This window comes from Pollicipes pollicipes, unplaced genomic scaffold (genome assembly GCF_011947565.3).
Source record: "Pollicipes pollicipes isolate AB1234 unplaced genomic scaffold, Ppol_2.1 Scaffold_5724;HRSCAF=6776_pilon_pilon_pilon, whole genome shotgun sequence".
Classification (NCBI taxonomy): Eukaryota; Metazoa; Arthropoda; class Thecostraca; order Pollicipedomorpha; family Pollicipedidae; genus Pollicipes; species Pollicipes pollicipes.
This window is the reverse complement of record NW_023596746.1, coordinates 39,764,183-39,785,308: the sequence shown is the minus strand read 5'-3', so window position 1 is coordinate 39,785,308 and position 21,126 is coordinate 39,764,183. Positions and strand designations below refer to the sequence as shown.

At 56.8% G+C, this 21,126-nt stretch overlaps 1 protein-coding gene across 2 annotated transcripts in view; it reads left to right on the top strand.

Moving 5' to 3' along the window:
• LOC119103393 (integrin alpha-PS3) overlaps positions 1 to 13,101 on the top strand; it is a 31,687-nt gene extending 18,586 nt beyond the window's left edge. For both annotated transcript variants that reach the window (XM_037226912.1, XM_037226913.1), the window contains exons 5-19: positions 2,032 to 2,158; positions 2,905 to 2,987; positions 3,647 to 3,857; positions 4,074 to 4,162; positions 4,678 to 5,026; positions 6,152 to 6,337; positions 6,790 to 6,963; positions 7,303 to 7,445; positions 8,205 to 8,361; positions 8,694 to 8,962; positions 9,298 to 9,584; positions 10,119 to 10,398; positions 10,871 to 11,111; positions 11,790 to 12,016; positions 12,492 to 13,101. In XM_037226912.1, coding sequence (XP_037082807.1) covers positions 2,032 to 2,158; positions 2,905 to 2,987; positions 3,647 to 3,857; positions 4,074 to 4,162; positions 4,678 to 5,026; positions 6,152 to 6,337; positions 6,790 to 6,963; positions 7,303 to 7,445; positions 8,205 to 8,361; positions 8,694 to 8,962; positions 9,298 to 9,584; positions 10,119 to 10,398; positions 10,871 to 11,111; positions 11,790 to 12,016; positions 12,492 to 12,530 — 2,862 coding nt within the window. In that variant the 3' untranslated portion in view covers positions 12,531 to 13,101. The remainder of the gene's footprint in view (positions 1 to 2,031; positions 2,159 to 2,904; positions 2,988 to 3,646; positions 3,858 to 4,073; positions 4,163 to 4,677; positions 5,027 to 6,151; positions 6,338 to 6,789; positions 6,964 to 7,302; positions 7,446 to 8,204; positions 8,362 to 8,693; positions 8,963 to 9,297; positions 9,585 to 10,118; positions 10,399 to 10,870; positions 11,112 to 11,789; positions 12,017 to 12,491) is intronic.
• The last annotated feature ends 8,025 nt before the right edge of the window (positions 13,102 to 21,126 follow it).

The following is a 21,126-nucleotide window of genomic DNA, read 5'->3' as shown; positions in this document are numbered from 1 at the left end:
TTGAGTACCCTTGGTTTACCTAAATCAGATCGAACGCCAAGAGTGTAAACCACAGTCAATGTATTCGTACACGCCAGAGCAGTGACAGGACCTTTCAAAATAGGCTCAGTTGCACCATTTTTCATTTCCATAATGTCTATCAACCACCAATGTGGATAATGTCCGGCATTAAAAACCATCACAAATGATGTGCTGTCTAAGTCCCTCCAACATATAAAAGCTTTCATCAGACGTCCGTCGATAGCAGATTAGCTGGCGAACGAAGACGTAGATCCAAGATGCGGTAGCGATAAACAGTTCACATTGTGCACAGTAAACTGATCCCCTGTACCGCGGTACAATCTGCATATCTGCCGAGCCAGAAGCTCTCTCCATTCCTTGCCGATGACACCTCAGAAAGGCGCGCCGAACGGCGGATTGATATCATCGGGGCATGCCTCGCGCGTGCTGACATCAGCTCAGCCAGGTGAGCCCGCTCCGAGCCGCGGCCGTGTCACCACGGCACGTCCAGCGCATGGCTCGGGGGTGTGGGGACGCCGCTACCGCGCTGCTCATAGAATGTGGGCCATCTGACATGTGCGCGTGCCAGCCCGCCTGCGCAAACAAACGACAGTAGGTCCCGCGGCGACCTGCCTAGTGCTGCCGGCCCGGTGTCGGGCCTCGTTTCCGGGAGGCAGGGGGGGGGAAGAGGTCGTGCGGAAGAGACGTGGGGCTCCAGCCTCCGCCGTCCTGTTGACTGCAGGGATGCATTGCGCGGTGCCGGCTGCTGGGGTGCTGTGCGCGGCTCTAACTGCTTGGGTGCTGTGCGCGGCGCCGAATGCGGTGGTGCTGTGCGCGGCGCCGACTGCAGGGCTGTTATGCACGGCGCCGACTGCTGGGGTGCCGTGCGCGGCGCCGACTGCAGGGCTGTTGTGCACGGCGCCGACTGCTGGGGTGCCGTGCGCGGCGCCGGCTGCACGGCTTCGGCCGGTAAATGTTTCAGTCGGCGCCGGACAGCTGGGCGCCGCGTGGCGCCCTGATCACGCCGAAAAAGCCGCCGCCGACGGACAGTCGGCTAAACACCGCAGTAACCGGCAGAGAGGGCTGCGTAAAAACAGACACGACAAAGGTCGACACTCGACACCGCCGCCGCCGGCCGACAGACACACAGCTGCTCATCCCGTCAGCGGCGAGCTCGGGCTCCCCGTGACATGTTCAGGGCGGCGCTCATGAGATCACCACTGCTTCCCGACGTTCCGGACCAGCGCGACAAAATTGCCAAGACGAAACGAGCGATGGAGACCACAATTTATGTGCCGAAGTCCGGAAGGAATCGGTTATCAGTGGAAAATCTCGTTTGCTCATGAATAGGGATCACAGTTACGACAAAGGGCTGAAGCCGATGACCTCAAGCAACCGTAAAAACTATCCTTTTCCACCACATGTGCCGACTTTTGGCACCATGTGCTGCCCGGGCCCGACTCCGCGCCCGGTCGGTGCCGTGTCCGGTGACCTCGGTCGGTGCCGTGTCCGGTGACCTCGGTCGGTGCCGTGTCCGGTGACCTTGGTCGGTGCCGTGTCCGGTGACCTCGGTCGGTGCCGTGTCCGGTGACCTCGGTCGGTGCCGTGTCCGGTGACCTTGGTCGGTGCCGTGTCCGGTGACCTTGGTCGGTGCCGTGTCCGGTGACCTCGGTCGGTGCCGTGTCCGGTGACCTCGGTCGGTGCCGTGTCCGGTGACCTGAGCCTGCCCCGCACAGCGCAGCGTCGTGGGCGTACCGTGAGGCGGCGTCTCGCCGACCACACGCTGAGTCGGTGGAATCGGGGTCGGCGAGGGGAGGAGCTCCACCGGCGGGGCTGACCACTCTGGGGAGGGCTCCACCGGCGGGGACTAACGACTCTGGGGAGGGCTCCACCGGCGGGAGCTGACGACTCTGGGGAGGACTCCACCGGCGGGGACTGACGACTCTGGGGAGAGCTCCACTGGCGGGGACTGGTGACTCTGGGGAGGACTCTACCGGTGGAGACTGATGGCTTTGGCACTCTTACCGGCAGGTCTGCGGCCACAGGTGGGCCAACCAGATTCTGAACAACAACCGCTACCCCAACGGCGTCTGCTACTGGACGGAAAGCGACGTGGCGGACTACGAAGCCAACAAGGTTCTGCCTTTGGTCCGCACCAGTAAGCAACACTGACGGGAACTGACTGGACATCCTGCCTCGCTGTGCTCCGATCATGGCAAAGCAAGATGCGCTGATGATTCAGTCTCAACAATCCGGTCCCTTGACTCATATCGTGTGTCACCATCCTTAAAAGCTTGTGTGTCGGATGGTACACCCCGTTTCCCAGATACCCCTTTATGAGTGTGACTAAGCATCCGGCCTGTTCTCTGGATACTTGTGAGCGATATCACCGCGTGCTGTGAGCAGTTACGATCCGACCGACCACTCCGCGTGTGCCGCCGACTTTGCCCCGCCTTTCGCATGCTCCTGTCGGCGTGTCCCGCAGCGCCGCCCTTTCCACGGCCGCCTGGCGTGTTTGCGCAGCACCGCTGAGATCATATGCCTACCTTCCTCACCGCGCTCGTGGCCGCTGGGCCGCAACACCCGCATCCCATGCCATGCTTCCGCCGGCCAGCATGTTTGCGCTCGCGCGCCGCCGCCGCCGCCGTGGCTTATCGTCTGCGCCAGCGACATCGGCAGCCATGCGCCAGTGTTGAGCCGGCCTGGAGCGACCCTGTGCTGACCTCACCGCGGAAACCCCGATGACGGTCGCGGCGCGAACGCGCTGCGTCAGCCGGTGCGGCGGCGGCGGCGGCTTGTCCCTGCGCCTGTACTGCGTGCGGACGCGGGCGGTGACGTGACCGTCGTGTTTGCTGGGTGGCTCCACGGACGTGTCAGGTTACAGCTGTCTGTCCCGCTTGGCAGATCGGCAGATACTACCGGAGAAGGGCAAGGAGAGCTTCCTGTACGCGTACGGCCAAGCCGGGATATCCGTCCATTTCACAAAGGTATTCTTGACGCGCTCTGATGTGACGCTGGTGGCTTCTCTCTGTTCTCCGTCATAAGTCAACTGACGCTACCACTAAAGAGTTTTGTATGAGCGGTGCAGCTGCATCCGCTCCAGTTGCCATTGAAACTAGCCCGGTGTTTACATTGAAGGCTGCCCGCTCTTGGAGCTGCACCATACCAACTATTTACGACATGAATCACCCATGGCCAGGGTCACGCACCATCCGTTTATTTGGGCGCATCGTGGCCCCACAGAACACAAACACTTAACATGACCACGATTGTTGCAGTCTTCTGTTAAGACTCTTCCTTTATTGGTTGCTGCCATATCTCAGGCCATACAACCAGGCTCCCGACTCCCGCAGACGACCTCAGTTGAGATCGACGAGATTGAAAGCCACGCGCCGATATTCAGTACTCGACCACAACCACACAACGTTCATTACAACCACAAAGCACACAAGGCTCTCATTACAGCAATCCTGTTTCTCCCCTCGCGCGGCCGCCGGGCAATGGGATCCACTGCCTGATTCCACTCGCTCAGGCAGTGCCTTTGCCTGGTCAGCCAGCCGCCAGCTGACCACGGCATCCGCCGTCAGCCAGCCCGCGGTGGCACGCGGGGCGGCTCGTGCTCACGGAGCGCCCGGTGCCGTTACAGAACGGCTCCGAGATGCTGATTGGCGCCCCCGGCATCTACAACTGGAAGGGTTCAGTGGTCCGCGTGTCGGGAGTCATCGACGCCGACTTCGGCCCCGATCAGCAGCGGCGTCGGCGTCGGCGCCGGCAGCTCGATCCCTCACTCGAGCTCAGCGAGTTCCACGTGCCCAACCCCTACCATATCAACACCGTCAACGAGAACGACTACTTCGGTGAGATCCGCGAGCACCGCTGGTCGTTCAGACCTAGTCTTCCCATGCTGTCGTCCGTTCCCTGGCAATACAAGACGAGTACATATACCTAGCTGCCTACCGTATTGTACATGCGTCCATTTACAGTGCATCATGCTCTAGCGTAGCATGAGCCGGTCATAGCTTGTACTTGCACCATGCGCTGAGCCCTTGACCATCGGCTGGCGTCCTCGACAGGGTACTCGGTGAGCTCTGGTGAGTTTCTCGGGGACGGGCAGACGTATTACGTCGCTGGAGCGCCACGCGCCGCCTACGGCAAAGGAAAGGTACGACGTTGACGGTACGCTGCACCGGTGTGCATATCTACCTTCGTAGCTCTACGGCACCGGTGTGCATATCTTCCGTCGTAGCTCCACGTGTTCTTGGCCTGCGTAAGCCTTAGCCCATCTTTTTACGCCATCTTACCAGCCAACAGTACATTTCTCTATATGATGATGTTTTGTGATCGATTTTATCACAACATCTGTAGCTATTGCGCCAAATGAATTAAAGTTTTAACCAAGTGATCCCCAGAAACATAATAGGGAAACTAACATCTGCAAACACTACGTGCTGAGCTTCCTGCACTCTGATGCCACTCATTCTCCGCTTCGTGTTATTTTGACATGTTCTCGGCACACTCAGGCTTCGCTCTGCGGCGGAAATATTCGGCAAAGGGTTGACGAGTGCGTGCTTTGCGTCACTCCTTGCCATACCATCGGAACAGCACGGAAATTTACGAGGCGCATATGAGCAAGCCACCCACGTGACCCCCTCCCCCGACCTCCGCCCGCTCCGCCAGGTCTTCGTCTTCGACTTCCCGCTGAACGACTTGGAGGGCATCAGCATCGTGCTGGAGCGGACGGGCGACCAGGTGGGAGAATACTTCGGCGGCGCCGTGCTCGGCCTGGACGTGTCCGGCGACGGGCGGCCGGAGCTGCTGGTGGGCGCGCCGTTGCACTCCACGAGTGCCGGGACGCGCGGCGCCGCACCGGCCGGCCTCGAGGAGGGCCGCGTCTGCGTGTACCCGAACCTGGGCCGCGGCCGGGTCGGCGAGCAGCCGCTCGTGCTGACCGGAGACCGGGCCAGCCGCGGCCGGTTCGGCTCGGCGCTGGCCAGCGTCGGTGACCTCGACCTGGACGGCTACAACGGTGAGCAGGCGAGGCGCTGTCTGGTTCGGGATGTTTGAGATCGTTTGGTGCAGTGTGGACGGAGAACGCGTATCTGGGCCAGTGCGCGACGCAGACACCCGGGTGCAAATGGTGGACATCAGTGTTCATGCACACATGTCGGCGTTTATTTGTTCATTTGAACATGACGTATGGTGATTTCTGGGCACGTCACATAATGATGTGGCTAAATTGCAGTAGCATTAAGGTCGATCCTTTGTTAAGACTGCCCATCGGTGCAGCTTTTATTAGCCTCATTATCATCTCTCAAGCTTACTATACACCATGGACATCCCGCATTTAGCGTGTACCGCTGCACAAGGACATCAGTTATTGTGGAAATTCTCAGTATTGCCACTGAAGCGACTGCTCAGTGCCCACAACACATGACAATTTAAAACAATTCCGCTCAGCAGCTTGCAGCAAGGCTACACAGAGCCTACTCGCTACTCGCCGTCCTTGTCTGCCCGCTTGCCGGCGCTACTGCCTTTGTTCGGTCGCACTTGTGCCTGGGGCTAAGGCACCGGTTTCGGGACTGAAAGATATGACTTCGTTTCCACATTGCGGAAAACTTTGGTCGCTTCTCCACCGGATCGTAGTGTTGTTAGCGTCCTCCGAAGTTAAGCTGGTCCACAAACAAATAATTGGTTGTGTGCCAGTGACTTGCTTGACTGCCCTGCGACCTCGGTCCTGCCGATTCCTTGACCTAGCCTTGTGTGCCAGTGGCTTGCTTGACGGCCCTGCGACCTCGGTCCTGCCGATTCCTTGACCTAGCCTTGTGTGCCAGTGGCTTGCTTGACGGCCCTGCGACCTCGGTCCTGCCGATTCCTTGACCTAGCCTTGTGTGCCAGTGGCTTGCTTGACGGCCCTGCGACCTCGGTCCTGCCGATTCCTTGACCTAGCCTTGTGTGCCAGTGGCTTGCTTGACGGCCCCGCGACCTCGGTCCTGCCGGTTCCTTGACCTAGCCTTGTGTGCCAGTGGTTTGCTTGACTGCCCTGCGACCTCGGTCCTGCCGGTTCCTTGACCTAGCGTTGTGTGCCAGTGGCTTGCTTGACGGCCCCGCGACCTCGGTCCTGCCGGTTCCTTGACCTAGCCTCCGCCTACAGACCTCGCGATCGGCGCGCCGTATGAGGAGGATCAGCGTGGCGCCATCTACATCTACCTGGGCGGCGCCAGCGGACTCAGCCCCACCTACAGCCAGAAGATCGTGGCCTCGGAGCTGAGCGGCGCGCTCCGAGGCTTTGGCGTCAGCATCTCTCACGGACTGGACGTGGATGACAACAGATACTCAGGTTAGTCTGGCGCCACCTAGTTACGCGGGAGACAATGCGCGCAAAGCATTTGTGGTGAGAATGAGTAAATGAATGCATAAGAGAGAATCAGTCCCCATGATTAATATGCTTCTCCTAATCGTTGCACAAGAGATTGCATGAACATGTCCATTCGTTTAATACATCATCGACATATATTTCATTCTATCTTTCATTCCTACGTGTCTGTCGTCACGCGACCACACGGGACGCCTGCAGTTACCTCCCAAGCGCGTGCGTGCTGACTCCCTTGATAATGCGACCGGACTTGTATTGCGAGGAATGCGCTAAAGCCGCACTACCAGCGCAGGCTGGGACAGGCTTCTCTGGCCGACCTGGTGGGGTCAGGGAGTCGAGCTCGCGTTCAGTGACCCCGAGCGGCGGCTCCGAGCCGTTTAAACTGCCGCTGACCGCCGGCCCCCGGTCATCGCCAGACGTGGCGGTCGGCTCGTACCTGAGCGGCGAGGCGGTGCTGCTGCGCGCGCAGCCGGTGTTGCGCTTCCACGCTGACCTCCGGCCCAGCACCGACAAGCTGCAGCCCACCGACAAACAGTTCCAGGTCCGCGCCTGTCTCAAGTACTTCGGCCGCTACCTGCCCGACCGCATCAGTGAGTGACGCGATGGCCTGCTAGCCTTCTGCTGGTGCTGCCACTGTGGGCAGAAGGGGGGGGGGGGGCGCTTCTAACACGTTCTGACACTCATCGAAGTCCTTGATGGATGGTCGCACTCCCCCGCGTCAGCGCTCTGTTTATGGTTTTACTTGGAGCAAATGGGTTGTCGTGCTGCTGTAAATTCGCCCGTCCTACGAACTGGATGGATGGTCTAGGTCCGCTCTCCAATGCGTATGCGATCTGTCTGCAATTCTATTCGTAGCACAAGGACGATGTCTAATCATGCTGCGGTGTCTCGTTACATTAAGAAGCAATCTGACGACTTCCTGATTGCAGCCGCCCAGGTTCAGATGAAGATCGAGTCGCTGCACGTAGTGTGCGCCTTCGACCTGTCGGGCGGGTCACGCGATAACTTCACCTACACACGCTCGTTGACCTACGACGGCTACAGCTGCGACGACTTCACCGTACTGATAAAGGCAAGCCATTTGGCCAGCGACTGACGAATAATTGATACGCACGAGCGGGACTCTTCATCAACCTGCAATTAAAATGCGCCGTTAGTCTTCGAGTCGGGACACAAATGCCGGTTATTACCGTTGTTAAGGTGTGTCTGTTCTTTACGGCGGCGGAATTTCATTAAGCTGCGTCATGCTCTGGGAGTTACGTTCAGCCCGGGGAGAGATACGTATCAGACCGTGCTGCCCCGTGTGCTGCGCCTTTGCAAACCCCGCACGGGTGACCGACCCCTGCTTGAAGAGGCGCCTTGGGCAGACAGCAACAAATGCAATACGAATTGCTAATGGTCATGCACCGCAGAGCACGCGTGCAATGTTCAAGATGAAAGTGCTCGCCGAAGTGCTGTGGTGTGCCGTTCATTGCCTGTGTGTAAGGATGCAGCCGATATGCATATCTGCTCGAGCAGTTACACGCTTTGGCGTTGTTTCAAGTAAGCGTGCGATATACTATTTATGTTTTTATTTATCCAGGCACCCACGCGCCATGACGACTCACCGCACCCACTTGCAGTTGTGGATGCGGCGATTTCATTGGCCGCGAGGTGTCTGCGCGAGGCTCGAGGAATGCTTTTGATGATGATGTGATGATGCTCTAGAGATCAAGTTTTTTGTTCCTGCAGTAACCCGTCTTTACTTGTCCCGGGTTCGCCATGGTAAAAATGCTCCGACTTGCGCATGCATCGAAACCACCGAACCGAACGACTGTTGTGACCTTTGCAGTCGGAGATCCACGACTACACCCAGCCGATCCAGCTGAGCATGAGTTACAACCTGTCGTCGGACGACAGCGCCGTGGCCGGCCACACCCACCCGACGCAACCCGTTTTCATCACCACAGACGTGTCGAAGCGGGCCGAGCGGCGCGGCCGCCGACAGCGTGAGTTGACCCCGCCGGCCGGGGTCGGGGTGCACACCCAGTTAGTGTTGGCCAGGAGACCGACCACGGCACGGAGAGCTGGGGCAGCAGGTTGTCGGTCCGTTGGAACATAGGAGTGTGCTCTCTACCTGAGACTCTACCCCTAAAACGTATTTTTGTTTACAGCAAAGGCTAATGCCAAAAAACCGTAAAAAGTGGCTTTTCCTAGAAAGTTTCCTCACCCGTTCTTCATAGATTCTCGCTTCTAGCTCCCTGTACTGCCAACACGTTCTTCATCTTGGAATTTTTGCCTGCCTGCCGCCCGCCCGCAAACGGAGCCGCCTCTGTTCCAGTCTCGCCGTTCCTGGACGGGGACCTGACCGAGTTCTGCGCCACCTGCCCCGTGGTGAACGCGCGCGCCGCCGGCCAGACCCAGGTGACCGCCAGCGTGCCCTTCTCGATCGGCTGCGGCGCCGACGCCGTCTGCCAGTCGGACCTGTCCGTCAGCGCATCGGTGCCCGGCCTGAAGGACGGTCGGTTCGTCATCGGCGCCTCGCCCACCATCGACCTGGACGTGGACGTGACGAACGTCGGCGAGCCGGCCTCGCTGCCCAGTGTGCAGGTCCGTATGGCGAGTGGGGCGGTGGGCCATCTCAGCTCTGGACACGCGTGTGAGACCATCTTGTGGAGGATCGTGTCAGCTGTCGGTATTGTATGTGCGTTGCCAAGTGTCGGCCCATTCATCATTGTTGCATTTTCTTCCGTTGCGCCAAAGCAAGTAGCAGGGACGAAGTTGATGGGAAGTGGACTCTCGATATCATGTCCCAGAGAGACTTTTTCTGAAGCCTTGCAGCGCTACATAGTTAATAGTGGTTCATTAACGAGCTTAACGAGCTGTTCGGTGCTGTCTCCCGTGCAGCACCCCTCCCCTTGCTCAGCCCGGGCGCGCCCTTGCAGGTGACGCTGCCGCGGCCCATCCGGCTGGTGCGCGTGCCGCAGCTCTGCTCGGAGCGCGAGAAGGCTGACCACGTGCTGCTGACGTGCCACGTGCGGCCGCACCCGTTCCCGGCGGGCGCCGACGGCCGGCTGCGGCTGTCGCTGGACGTGGACGAGCTGGCGCCTGGCACTGAGAGCGTCACCGTCGGCCTCAACGCCAGCTCGTCCGGCGAGGAGGTCGCGCCTGACGACAACGTGTTCAACTTCACGCTCGGCCTGCGCACCGAGGCCGACATCGCCGTCACGGGGTGGGTTGCGGTCGCGGACCGACCACAGGCGCCTGGGCATTGTCCCGCGTGAAGGCGTGGGGTCAGGGGGAGGAAGCGGGTCGACGCGTCTGCGTACTTTTCGTGGCCCGTGTGTGTCATGCAAGATCAACATTGAGCGTATGGCAATGCATGGAAATTGCTGGCTAAGACGAAACTGTAGCAGCCCGCACCTTTCGATGTGGTTGTACGTTCCCGCTGGTGCGGATCATCGGGTTTGCTATGTTATCAGTATGTGAGACAAGGCTGACTGAGGCAAGACAGGGCTCAGTGTGGCTTGACCGAGTCCGTCTAGTCCAGTCAGGGAAGACTGGTAGTTGTCTGCCGCAGCTCTGATGGACATCTTGAATTTCTCTGTCCCGCCAATCCCAGCGTCTCACATCGACGTGAAACCAGCTCCCTGGGAGCTGTTTTCACCTCTGAATTGTTGTCCGAATCCTGTCACACGCTGACCAGGACGAACAGCTACCCATCGTCTACGATGTGAGCGCTCACCCTGTCCCTCCCCACCAACAGTCAGCCGATGGAGGAGCCGCCGCTCTACTACGACAAAAAAGAGGACCGCGACGAGTCGGAGCGCAACGACCCCAATTACGTCATCATCAGCCACCGGTACCAGGTGATCCGCTACCTGCCGTCGCCGGTGGACGCCGTCAACGTCAGCTTCCTGGTGCCGGTGAACGTGACGACAGCGGACGGCTCGCAGCTCCGCTTCCTCGACCTGTACCGGCCCAAGGCGACGCTGGACGGCCGCCAGCTGGCGTGCAGCATCGAGACCGGCTACTACCTGGCGTCGGTAAGCGCGACGACGGGGAGCCGACGCAGTGCGGGGTGGTGTGGGAGAAGGCTTGCGCGCCTCCGTAGGAAGGGGGCTCGTGTCAATAGGATGACTGGAGTGCTTTTACTCGTGTTAGGGGTCATTCAGCTCAGGCGTCTCACCTTGCCTGTCCCGGTAAGGTTTTGTTGTCCTAGGAGATTGCAAGACGCATGGACCTGGTACAGTGCCTCCAAATGACGCCACTTGGCCTTTCGAGCGGTGCTGACTGAGTCGCGGTCACGTGTCACCTGGCCTTTCGAGCGGTGCTGACTGAGTCGCAGTCACGTGTCGGCTGGCGACCATTGCAGTGCGTCGTGACGGCCTGCACTCAGTACGTGTCTGTTTTAACCTGAGTTAGTATGTGTGAACATGCCCGGGTCCATCACATACAGACACCACTGGCATGACCGCTCCATCGAGAACGCGCGTCTGACCGGCCCTCCGGCCGCAGGACGGCAGCAGCTACGTGGAGGCTCCGCGCACCTGGCGGCGGCGCTACCAGCTGACGGACGAGCAGCGCCACCTGCTGGCCGACACCGAGTACCACTACGAGGGCAACGTCACCACCGTGCTCAACTGCACGCAGCCGTTCGTCTCGTGCGTGCGGCTCGAGTGCCCGACGGTGGCCTTCCCCCGGCGGCAGACGAGCCTGGTGGTGACGCTCTCCATGCGGGTTAAGATCCACGAGCTCGGTGAGCGGAGCGCCGCACGCGCGGCGGCGACTTGGATGAACCTATGTGGAGGGGAGGGATGCCTGTCGCATGCTGCTCCCGTGGAAACCGACCGATTTCTGGATTTATGAATGGGCAATTCATCTTACGTGACATTGAGGATGAGCGTGGATCATTGAGGATGACGTTGAGGAATGAGTAGCGTGACAGTATAGCCTGTTCTGGCTTGCGGCTGCCTCGCGTCCGGTATACGGTGCCTCGCTGACTCATCATCTGCCCGAAACGCCGCAGCAGTTATAACAGCACGCCCCTAGACCGGAGTGCGGTCACAAAGCTAGTTTACTTTTCCTCACCTAATCCAGATGCAGGGGCGTTGTCTCCTAATTCAGTTGTAGAGGCGGGGGGGGGGGGAGGGAGGGGTGGCTGGCTTCGCCTCCTGAAGTTTGAGGAGGACGCTCTTCAAATCCAGAGAAAAAAACATAGTTTTTGCTCATTGAGGGGTAGGTATAACCACTTTTCCTGATCAGCTCTGCGACTTATTTTGCGAAAGAATAGCCCATGTCCAGATGCCGTGCCATACATCGGTGATCTGGGGAATCCTTGAACTCTTCCCCAGTAACACCCACCATGTGACCCGCTCCTCGAACCTTGCCGGGGCTCGCACAGACCAGCCCGTGACGGCCGCTGACCTGCCGGCAGAGCCGTACGTGGGCCCGCGCAACAGGTTGGTGATCTCGACGGTGGGCCTAGCGGACGTGGGCGCCGTGCCATACCAACTGCAGCCGGCCGACGACAGGCCCGACCTGCACCAGGTGCACACGGTGCTGCTTCCCTCCTCGCTGCAGCCGTTCCCCGTCTGGGTGATCGTGGTGGCCGTACTCGGCGCCCTTCTGCTGCTCGCCGCCATCACCTTCGGCCTCTATAAGGTCAGTGGCCGGCGGACGGCGGTGGTGGGGTGTCAGGAAAGGAGAAGTTCGTCAGCAGCGTGGGTGACGGGGATAGTTTAGATCCGGGGTGGTGGAAACCAGGGTATAAAGTTCCCTGTTCTGTTAAGCGAGGGGGAGGGGCATTTCGAAAAGTTAGCCAAATTCGCAAACATCTCTGTTTTAGCGCATTGTGCGGGTCGGTTTTGTCATTTTTCCTTGTTCAGCCACCCAACTTATGTCGCGAAGCCCTTGTAGAAACCGTGCGAAATGCCCGCTGGAGCTGGGAGGTGTGTGGTGATGGGTGACAGAAAAGCTGGACGGTGAATGCACTTTTGACGAAACCATGCCATCTTACATCACAATTCAGTATTGTAGCGTGTCTCGCTGAAGCTTGCATCACTAGCGTGACAGCGAGTGCAGCACCATCCCTCCGGTGCGCCTGCCACGCGTCCTAACCCATTTCTGTTGCGGCCAGGCCGGGTTCTTCAAGCGACGACGACCGGAGGGCGTGTAGCGACGTGCGGCGCGACAGTGGTGCCCTCGCTCTGAAGGGCCGCCTCCTGCCTGATCTCGCAGCACGCGGCGCCGCCGGCCGCCGCGCCGGGCCCGCGCCCGGACTGTGCCATGGAGAGGCCGCGGCGCGGCGTGGCGCGCTTTCTAGTCAGGGACTGCGGCGGCGCGGGCCGCGGCCGGCCGACCGCGTGCGCCGGGAGCGACGGAGAGCGCAGATACAAGCTGTGAACCCGTCCGAGACGCGACGGCCGCCCCAATCCCGGTCTGCTCGCGGCGGCGTGACGTGACGTGACGTGACGTGACGTGACGCCCATAGAGCCATGTGATGAACGGTGCTACCAACACTGGTGCAACGCGGGCCATCTACTGGGGTGGTTGTCGGTGTGAAATGTGTCCCATGCGACTTTGGGAACTGTTAGATGTAGGCATTACTAATTTTATACGAATAGTGCCTATGCGATAAGTGTTGCCTACGGATGTTGGTCGTGCAAGGACGATAATAACATGGTGTGGATATGCTGACCAGTGAGTGAATCGCTTGAAGTTGGAATATATGGTTGACTGAATGTTAAGCCTAGTGTCTTTCTTCCTCAAAGTACACCTTGCGAATCAAGAAAGGCACCTAAAGTGTGCGCACGTGGAGGTCTTTGTAGTTAATGGGTGGCATCCGTACATTTGTACCATTCTGTCCTCTCAAGATATAATGACGTGACGTCACCAGACCCACAGTTTCAACAACAAAATCAAATCGGCTGTCTATGAGATCAGGGACGGTTGCGATTAGGCATGTGTTTTGATCCCAAAAGCGAAGGCAGTATCCCATAGGATTCCATGGTGATGGATCCGGGGATCCTGAAATATTTTTGTTAGGGCGCTCCTGACACATGTCTGGCTGCAATATCATAAAATGGCTGCACATTCTAATCCCAATTCACTCCTCAGCTGCCCCCCCCCCCCCTCCCATAGCTCAGCCGACTGCAAGACTGGACGCCTGGCCACCGTGTGACATAGGGTAGCCACTGGTTGAATATTCGAGTTCGGTCCAATCCAAATAGGCCTTCCAGAGTCAAATCCCGTGACCGATACTGACTGCAAATCGCTTAATTTGATCAGATTCGGTCTGGCTTAGCTAAAGCATGCTGACAAAGTCCGTGTTGGTCCAAGGTAAGATCTTTACTTTGGTGATCATAAATAGACAAATATGGAACATTTTTAGATGTTTTTATCAATGCGATGTTGGTAATCACAAAAAGAGCAAGCATGTCTGATGGATCTGATGGAACGAGGAACCCTTGCCGCATTGGTAAAAACACATTATAACGCTAGTACACCTGTCGCAAGATTCGGATTTATGAGACCTCCTGTATACTGCTCTGACATCCATGTGCATACTCTGCCGCCATAACATGTGAACCACTAACCTAAAGACAGGAGTCAAACATCGGATGCCGGGGACCAAACCAAAGCCCGGGAACTTAGCTTGCATATGCCTCAATACCCGCCCACCCACACACAGACACCCACGCCCACACGCACACCCACACACGTTTGGATTTGGAGGATATCATTTTGGTGTCACGACATATATATATATATATATATATATATATATATATACCTCTTACACATATACGAGATATCTACGGATGTATACATGTATATAGACGTGTATACATAGATCACAGAAATTGCCGCGTTGGTATTGGATGCTTTTCATCCGTTCCCATTTGCGAAAGCCCCTTCACCCTTGGCAGAAGCCTCAGCAAGGTATGGTGTGAAACGGAGACCGAACCTCGCCCACTTTAGTTCGGACCTGTGACAAATGGAGTGTCCGTCATGTCAATGACATGCGCAACGTAGAAAACATTTGCATTGACATTGACATTGATGACGTGAAAACTGAGGGCCACGACCAGCCCAGAAGGCCTCCTGACATTTGGAGTCTTGTCTCTGTCCCTGTTCTGCATATGTTCCCCTGGCTGACTCGGGTCCTTTGCCGACACACGATTGTTAGGAACTGTAGGCCTCTCATTTTTGCACATGCAAGGCCCACATTCTTTCAGGGGTCCTAACGGATGTAAATCACAGGTTCGACCTTGTTCCTCGTGGGAAATGGGCCCAGAACTCAGACCGACACGGAGCCGACTGTTCGGTGCCGGTGGTATCTGACCGAAATGGGGGCCCAGATTGTCCAAGGACGCCCTCTAATCGGTGCAACATGCGTTCTGACTGACATTTGCGGGCCCTGGCCTGCGGGTCAGGGTCATTAATGACACCTACAGCCAACCCTTTGGGTCCTCCAATTGGCATTTAATAGGCGGTCGCGAAGGGCCACCCCCCTGCAAACTCCCTCAAACATTGTCAAGGGCCGACTCTGGGGTCCTTGCCAATGCACAACCCTTGTTAGGCACCGGGGGCCCCTGACCGACACCGAGGGTCTTTATTGATTGAGGAGTCCGACCAATGGCACACTCCCATTAAATTGAGTGTTCCACATTTGTGTGGATTTTGAACTAAAATAGCCATTGGGTGCATCCACATTCGGGAGACCGTGCGGTTTAGCTTACAGCACTACCCTTCTTAAGACCTGAAACCCTCTAGTTTCTGAGCAACGCGCATGCGAAGATGGCAGACTATTTCGCGGAGACTATTGCAAGGTAATCCAGGCATCCATGACACCAAAATGACGTCTTCCAAATCCTGCCATTCCATTAGCTATGCAGCCATCAAGGCCAATAAAAATACAACCGTCAAGTCGTTTATGTCTGACGTTCGTGAGCACGACTTCCAGATATAACGGCCGTCAATTGGCCCTTGATCTATATTATGCAAGGATGACGTAATCAAGCAATGACGCATTGAAGAGCACATTCACCAAACAAACTATGCTGTCTAGAGCAGTCCCTTTGACATAAACGTGCACCAATAGATCTGATGCTTGTTTCAAGATCATAGAGTTCAACATTCACTGTCCTGTCCTCCGCGCTTCCTGTCCTCCGTGCTTTTGGGCCTCTGTCATTTTTTTGCTTGCTGTTTCTGTTATCTTCCTCACAGCAGGTCTTCATTTTTTGTTGCAGTCTCTTAGCTTTCCCCTTCCTACGTGCTCTCCCGCAACTGTGTCTTGTACGATGAACTCGTTGAAATGACCGCTCATTTTCGCTTAAACGTTTATCCTTTTTTGCTGGCGTGCTTCCGGCACGGGAAGTATATCAGCAGGGCTGAACGTCATCGGTAGCACTACAGCAGCTGGGCGAGGTGGAGAAGCAGGTGCAGCAGTCGCCCAAGCGACCGCCGCTGACGAGGATGGCTTAACCATCCCAGCAGTGGACGCCCCCACTGTTGTTGGCTCCTCCACTGCCGTGGCCATTCAAGCGTCCCATGATGCTTCTGTCATCCCAGAAGCTGCAGAGGTCTCTACGTTTCTAGACGCGAAGACGTCCGCAGCTGCCGAGGTTACAATCTTGATCTGCTTTTTCCCGATTGCGGTCAGGAGCTTGCTTGATTTTGCACGCACAGTTGTTATTCTCGTTTCATTAATATTGTATAGTCTGTGCGGATCAACGATGCCATCACGTACCTGTTCCAGCAGATTGAAGAATTTGACAGCGATAGCCTTGATAAATCCACGGGCACGTGCCACAGACGTGGCTTCTGGCGCACGCAACGATAGGTTTTTTCTTGTTCCTCTTCATAAAGCTGCCCAACCAATCCTTCCCGGTCACGCCCGCTTTGACCGTGGGGTATGTCATTCTTTTCGGCATGCTGGTACGCCGAGCTGTGCACATTTGAGGGCGTTAGGCCGCAGAACATGCTCTCTAGAAGTAGCATGTGATCTTCTAAACCACTTTTTGCAATGGTGTACACACTTTTTTGGCTCCACATCCACTTGAGGGACACTTAACATAAAGGTGACGTTGAACTGACGTCCTACGTACTCCGTGCAAAGCAGCTTCCTAAATCACGCTGCTCCCCCTTTGACGGATGTGACAGCCGCTTGTATCCCTTCCCCGCTCCATCCTCCTCGAGTCGTCTTTCTCTTGACCATGATGTGTGCATGCAGGGAAAAGCAAAGGGCTCGGTAAGGTGATGCGATGAGGATAAAATAATATTTACATTTTTGTATCTATATTCATATAAATATTCTTACATATGTATACACCAAATTTACACATTTTTCAGATATTTATGCTCATATCTAATATGCATCTGAACACTTTACAGCTTTGCGAGGGTGTGGCCTTGCCTAGTTTACATGGCTGATGAATCGCATTTTGTCAGTCAGGTCGCGCGGCTTTTTTTTGCAATTCACATTTCGATGGCTACTGCCCACTGTCGCGGTGGTACCACCGGGCGCGGCGGACGGGTTGCCGCGGTGACGGCGCCGCTTCGACCGGGCCGGCGGACGGTCAGCAGGGGTCAGACGGCGGGCGGCTCGCTCCAGCAGCGCGGCGGCGACGCTCATCCGACGGCGACCATCGGCCGCCGGCTGCCAGCGCGGTCACCAGCGAGCCGAGCGGACTGCGCCCAAAGGCGGACGGCGCCACTCACCATGCTGCCCCTGGTGCTGGCGCTGCTGCTTCAGGCGAGCTGGCTGACGGCTCTAGAAGGTAAGCAGGGGCGGGGACGGGGCCGCGGAAGGGTCGGACGCACTGCTCTCTGAGGCCAGCTAACGTGCGTGACGCGCTTCAGGACAGCGGGCTGGGACTAGCATTGAGCGACAGGCACATGAGGGCTGATGTCCGGAGAGGCAAAAAAATGTGGTGGGTTGTGCAGGAGTCGATAGTATTGGTATAACGTAGATCATTCAGCCCCACAACCGCCACTAAGTCCTCGATAAAAAGGGACAGTGAGAATGCTCCGAAATGAAATCGAACAGGATGCTCGGTTTTGCCCACACAACTAGAAGAAGCAGTACACCGCTATCAAGCATGACACCCGTGACTGTTAATCCATCTTCCACAAGCGCAGGGTGGATGACATCCACTTCATATGTAGAAATAGCAACACGCCTATCAAGATTTCACCATCCGAGTGATAAGCTCAACAAATGTTCCACGCTGTGATGCTGCCCTCCTGCAACGCACGCGACCAGGGCGTGTGATCTCCCGACGCTGTCATTCCCCGCCGGCAGCGCCGCTCGCCCAGGCACCGGTCGGCTCCAATCTGCCGCAGTACCCGTCCTTCCTCCGTCTGGCGGCGCGCATCCGGAGCGGCATGTTCAGCCGCTCCCCGACGCCGGAGCAGCTCGGCCTGCGCGTGCGGAACGGCTCGCTCTGGGTGCGCGGCACCTGGCACCAGCTGGACGGCGACGGGCGCGCCAACATCAGCGGCCAGCGCTTCCAGGTGGCCGGCCGCGCCGTCTCCGTGGACGGCGTGTGGTACTGGCCGAGCAACACCTCAACGGTGCCGCCGCGCCGCAAGCCGGCGCACGAGCCGCTGACGCCATACGACGGCCGCGGCGTCCGGCATACCAACCTGCAGGCCATGCTCGCCATCACCGTGCCGGCTGCCGCCAGTTAGTGCGTGTGCATGGCCGCCGCACGGGCCCTACGTCACGCGTGCATTGTACAACCACGCCACAAACCGCACGTCGCACGTGCACTGCACGCCCGAGAACGGACCACGTCACATGGTTTGTTGTTCACACGTCTCGCACGTCACATGGTGTGTTGTTCGCACGTCTCGCACGTCACATGTTCTCGACATGTTTCATTTTCCAGGGTGGGGTTCGGATGTGATCTCTTATGTCTACGTAATGCGCACTAAGAGGTCCTCGTCCGGGGTTTCTTAGAAAGCAAATGACCCCTTGTTCATTCGCTTGATTTGCGTTAAACACAAACGCGTTTCAGCTGTGAGTTGAACTGCATCGATTTGCTAAAATGTTGTTGTGCATTCCTTTGACACTCTTCCAAGGACACGTCATATGGTTTGCAAAGACACTTTCTAACGAACTTAAGTTGACCGGATTAAGACCAGGCTCCAATCATGATGCTGCTCATTGGAGTTTTAATCCTGTTCAGCCGTGTTTTGTGCTTCGCATGGTCACATTGTCCCCGTAGGCACTGTGGTGTTTTTGTCAGTCTGCGCGCGCTGCCGGCCGCCGTGGTGACGCACTCCGGTGACGCGCTCGCCGCCCCTGACAGCGCTGCTCGCGCTGCTCTGCTGCTGCCTGGGCTGCACGCACCGCCAGTGCTGGTGCTGCAACCTCTGCGACGGTCAGCTGCAGCGGCCCCAGATACGCAAGCTGTTTGGTGACGACCAGGAGGAGCCGCTAGTCACCTGAGGGACGGCGGACGAGGAGGACACCGCGCCGAGGACGCGTGGATGAGGAGCCGGGCAGGGGGTCACGGACGGCGATCAAGAGGGGGGGGGGGGGGGGGAGGGCAGGAGACGACCGCGGCGACCAATGGCGAGCTGGCGACGACACGCGGGGACCAGCCGCTCTTGGTCCCGACAGGACCAACTGCAGGTGGTCCACACGCGGGGACCAGCCGCTCTTGGTCCCGACAGGACCAACTGCAGGTGGTCCGCACGCGAGGACCAGCCGCTCTTGGTCCCGACAGGACCAACGGCAGGTGGTCCGCACGCGGGGACCAGCCGCTCTTGGTCCCGACAGGACCAACGGCAGGTGGTCCGCACGCGGGGACCAGCCGCTCTTGGTCCCGACAGGACCAACTGCAGGTGGTCCACACGCGGGGACCACCCATACGTGATCAGCCACAGGCTAAGCGTAGACAATACGAAGGACAAAACGATGGGACAAAACGCGGCAGAGCGGAGGAACGGAACGATGAGGACCAGCAGAGGATCACACATGGAGAACTGCACATGACGAGACCGCTCACACGCTGCTCACGGACTAGACACGGGCGAGTGGAAGAGGACCAGCAGCCGTCGGTTTCAGCTGCTGAGTGCCAGCGGACCCAGCGGACGCGACGGTTTGATGCACTTCTAGGCAGTCCTTGACTAGCAAAGATGTTGGCCTGTTTGACGAGAATGTGACAATTATTTGGTTTGCACGTGGGGGCCTGGCTTCAATAGCGTCATGTCACTGAACGCTACGGTTTTGACGTTTTTGAAGCATGTACCTTGCCGGACGTATCCGTGCAACTACCATATATATTGTGAAATACCCATTTGAGTCGCCACTAACCACTAATCTTCAAGTGTTTCATTACCCTCCTGGTCATGTTTCGCTCGTTCTTTGAGGACGGGTGCAATCCAATAGCCTAAGCATTTTGTCGTTCTGATTCAATAAGTTTGTTACGAGACTGTGCAACAAAAGCACCGCCCGTCTCCAAAACATCGAGAATATTCCCCTCGCCGTTGCCTTTGGTGTGAATTTGCCGTCCATGTTTCAATAAATAACCTTTAGATTGCGTTTCTCGATCGCTGGCCTCCTCAGTAGCTCCTGATCCGGTACCGGTATGAACAACATATCCCGATATGTGTAACGACGCGTCTCTGACATGCGCTCAAAGTCCCAGAGGTTCCGAGTAATCCGAAAAAAGCTACGCTGGGCTAGTGTTCCATCGACCTAATCTAGCCAGTCCCGGAATGTTTTTCCGTTGCTATCAACCGACGGAGCTCAATCAGTGTCGCAGACGTCCAAACACATAGTGCATTCCAAAAGCCCACACTCAAAGTGTTTTTGCGACAAAATAATACCTCCGGTGAAAGAAAATAGCCTGAAATAAGTGCAGCTCGCCGCACCGCAAGCGGATCTGTTCGGCGTGTCCTGGCCAGCGAGCGCGATGGCGAAACGGCTTCGGCGCTACCAATAGTTACCTACTCTGTCGTTGGCCGATATTCCGCTCGCGCAATGACGAAAAACAAAGCCAGATGGGCAGCTCCATGGCAGCTCCTAGGCAGGGAACATTTGCATTAGTCGTCACCAGTAAAACCAATGAGAGCAAGAGTTCTGTAAAAACAGAGTAGTTCTGTTGCACATTTTAGGGTGAATCACAACGGTATCAGATATGTCTGAGATGCGAGGAATTTTGGCCACGCACCATCATCGTCACGTGGAATCCAATGCCGTCCAAAGCATATAAGTCAAAAACAAGCGTTATTTGGCTTAGGTTTAATGAGTTCCAATGCTTCGAGGCTATTCATAAACAAGAGACAATAATAGATAGTAACTGCAACAACGATGACATCCCTACTCGCATGCAGAGACGACGGCGCAAACTTTCTACGACAGCAAGTAGATCTGGGCGCCTCCTGTCCTAACCTCTTTCTATCAATAAATTTGTCTTTGGATTTTGCCCACATTTTGGGAAGGACCCCCTACACACAATGCATACATGCACATATATATATATATATATATATATATATATATATATATATATATATATATATATATATATATATATATATTGATGACAAACATCGCCCTGGTAGGACTCGCGGTCTACTGATCGGGCTTCCTCTTGGGATGGCAGGCTTACTGTCTTTCGTATGCCTTCTACGTTTCTGACGGGCCTTCTTTAACCGATCTAAGGCCTGCTGTCGACCGCCACGGTCTGAGATTGCCATGTGGGATTCCCTACGGTGTAAATAACAGCTCATGCGAGTATTGAACTGTCTCCTTT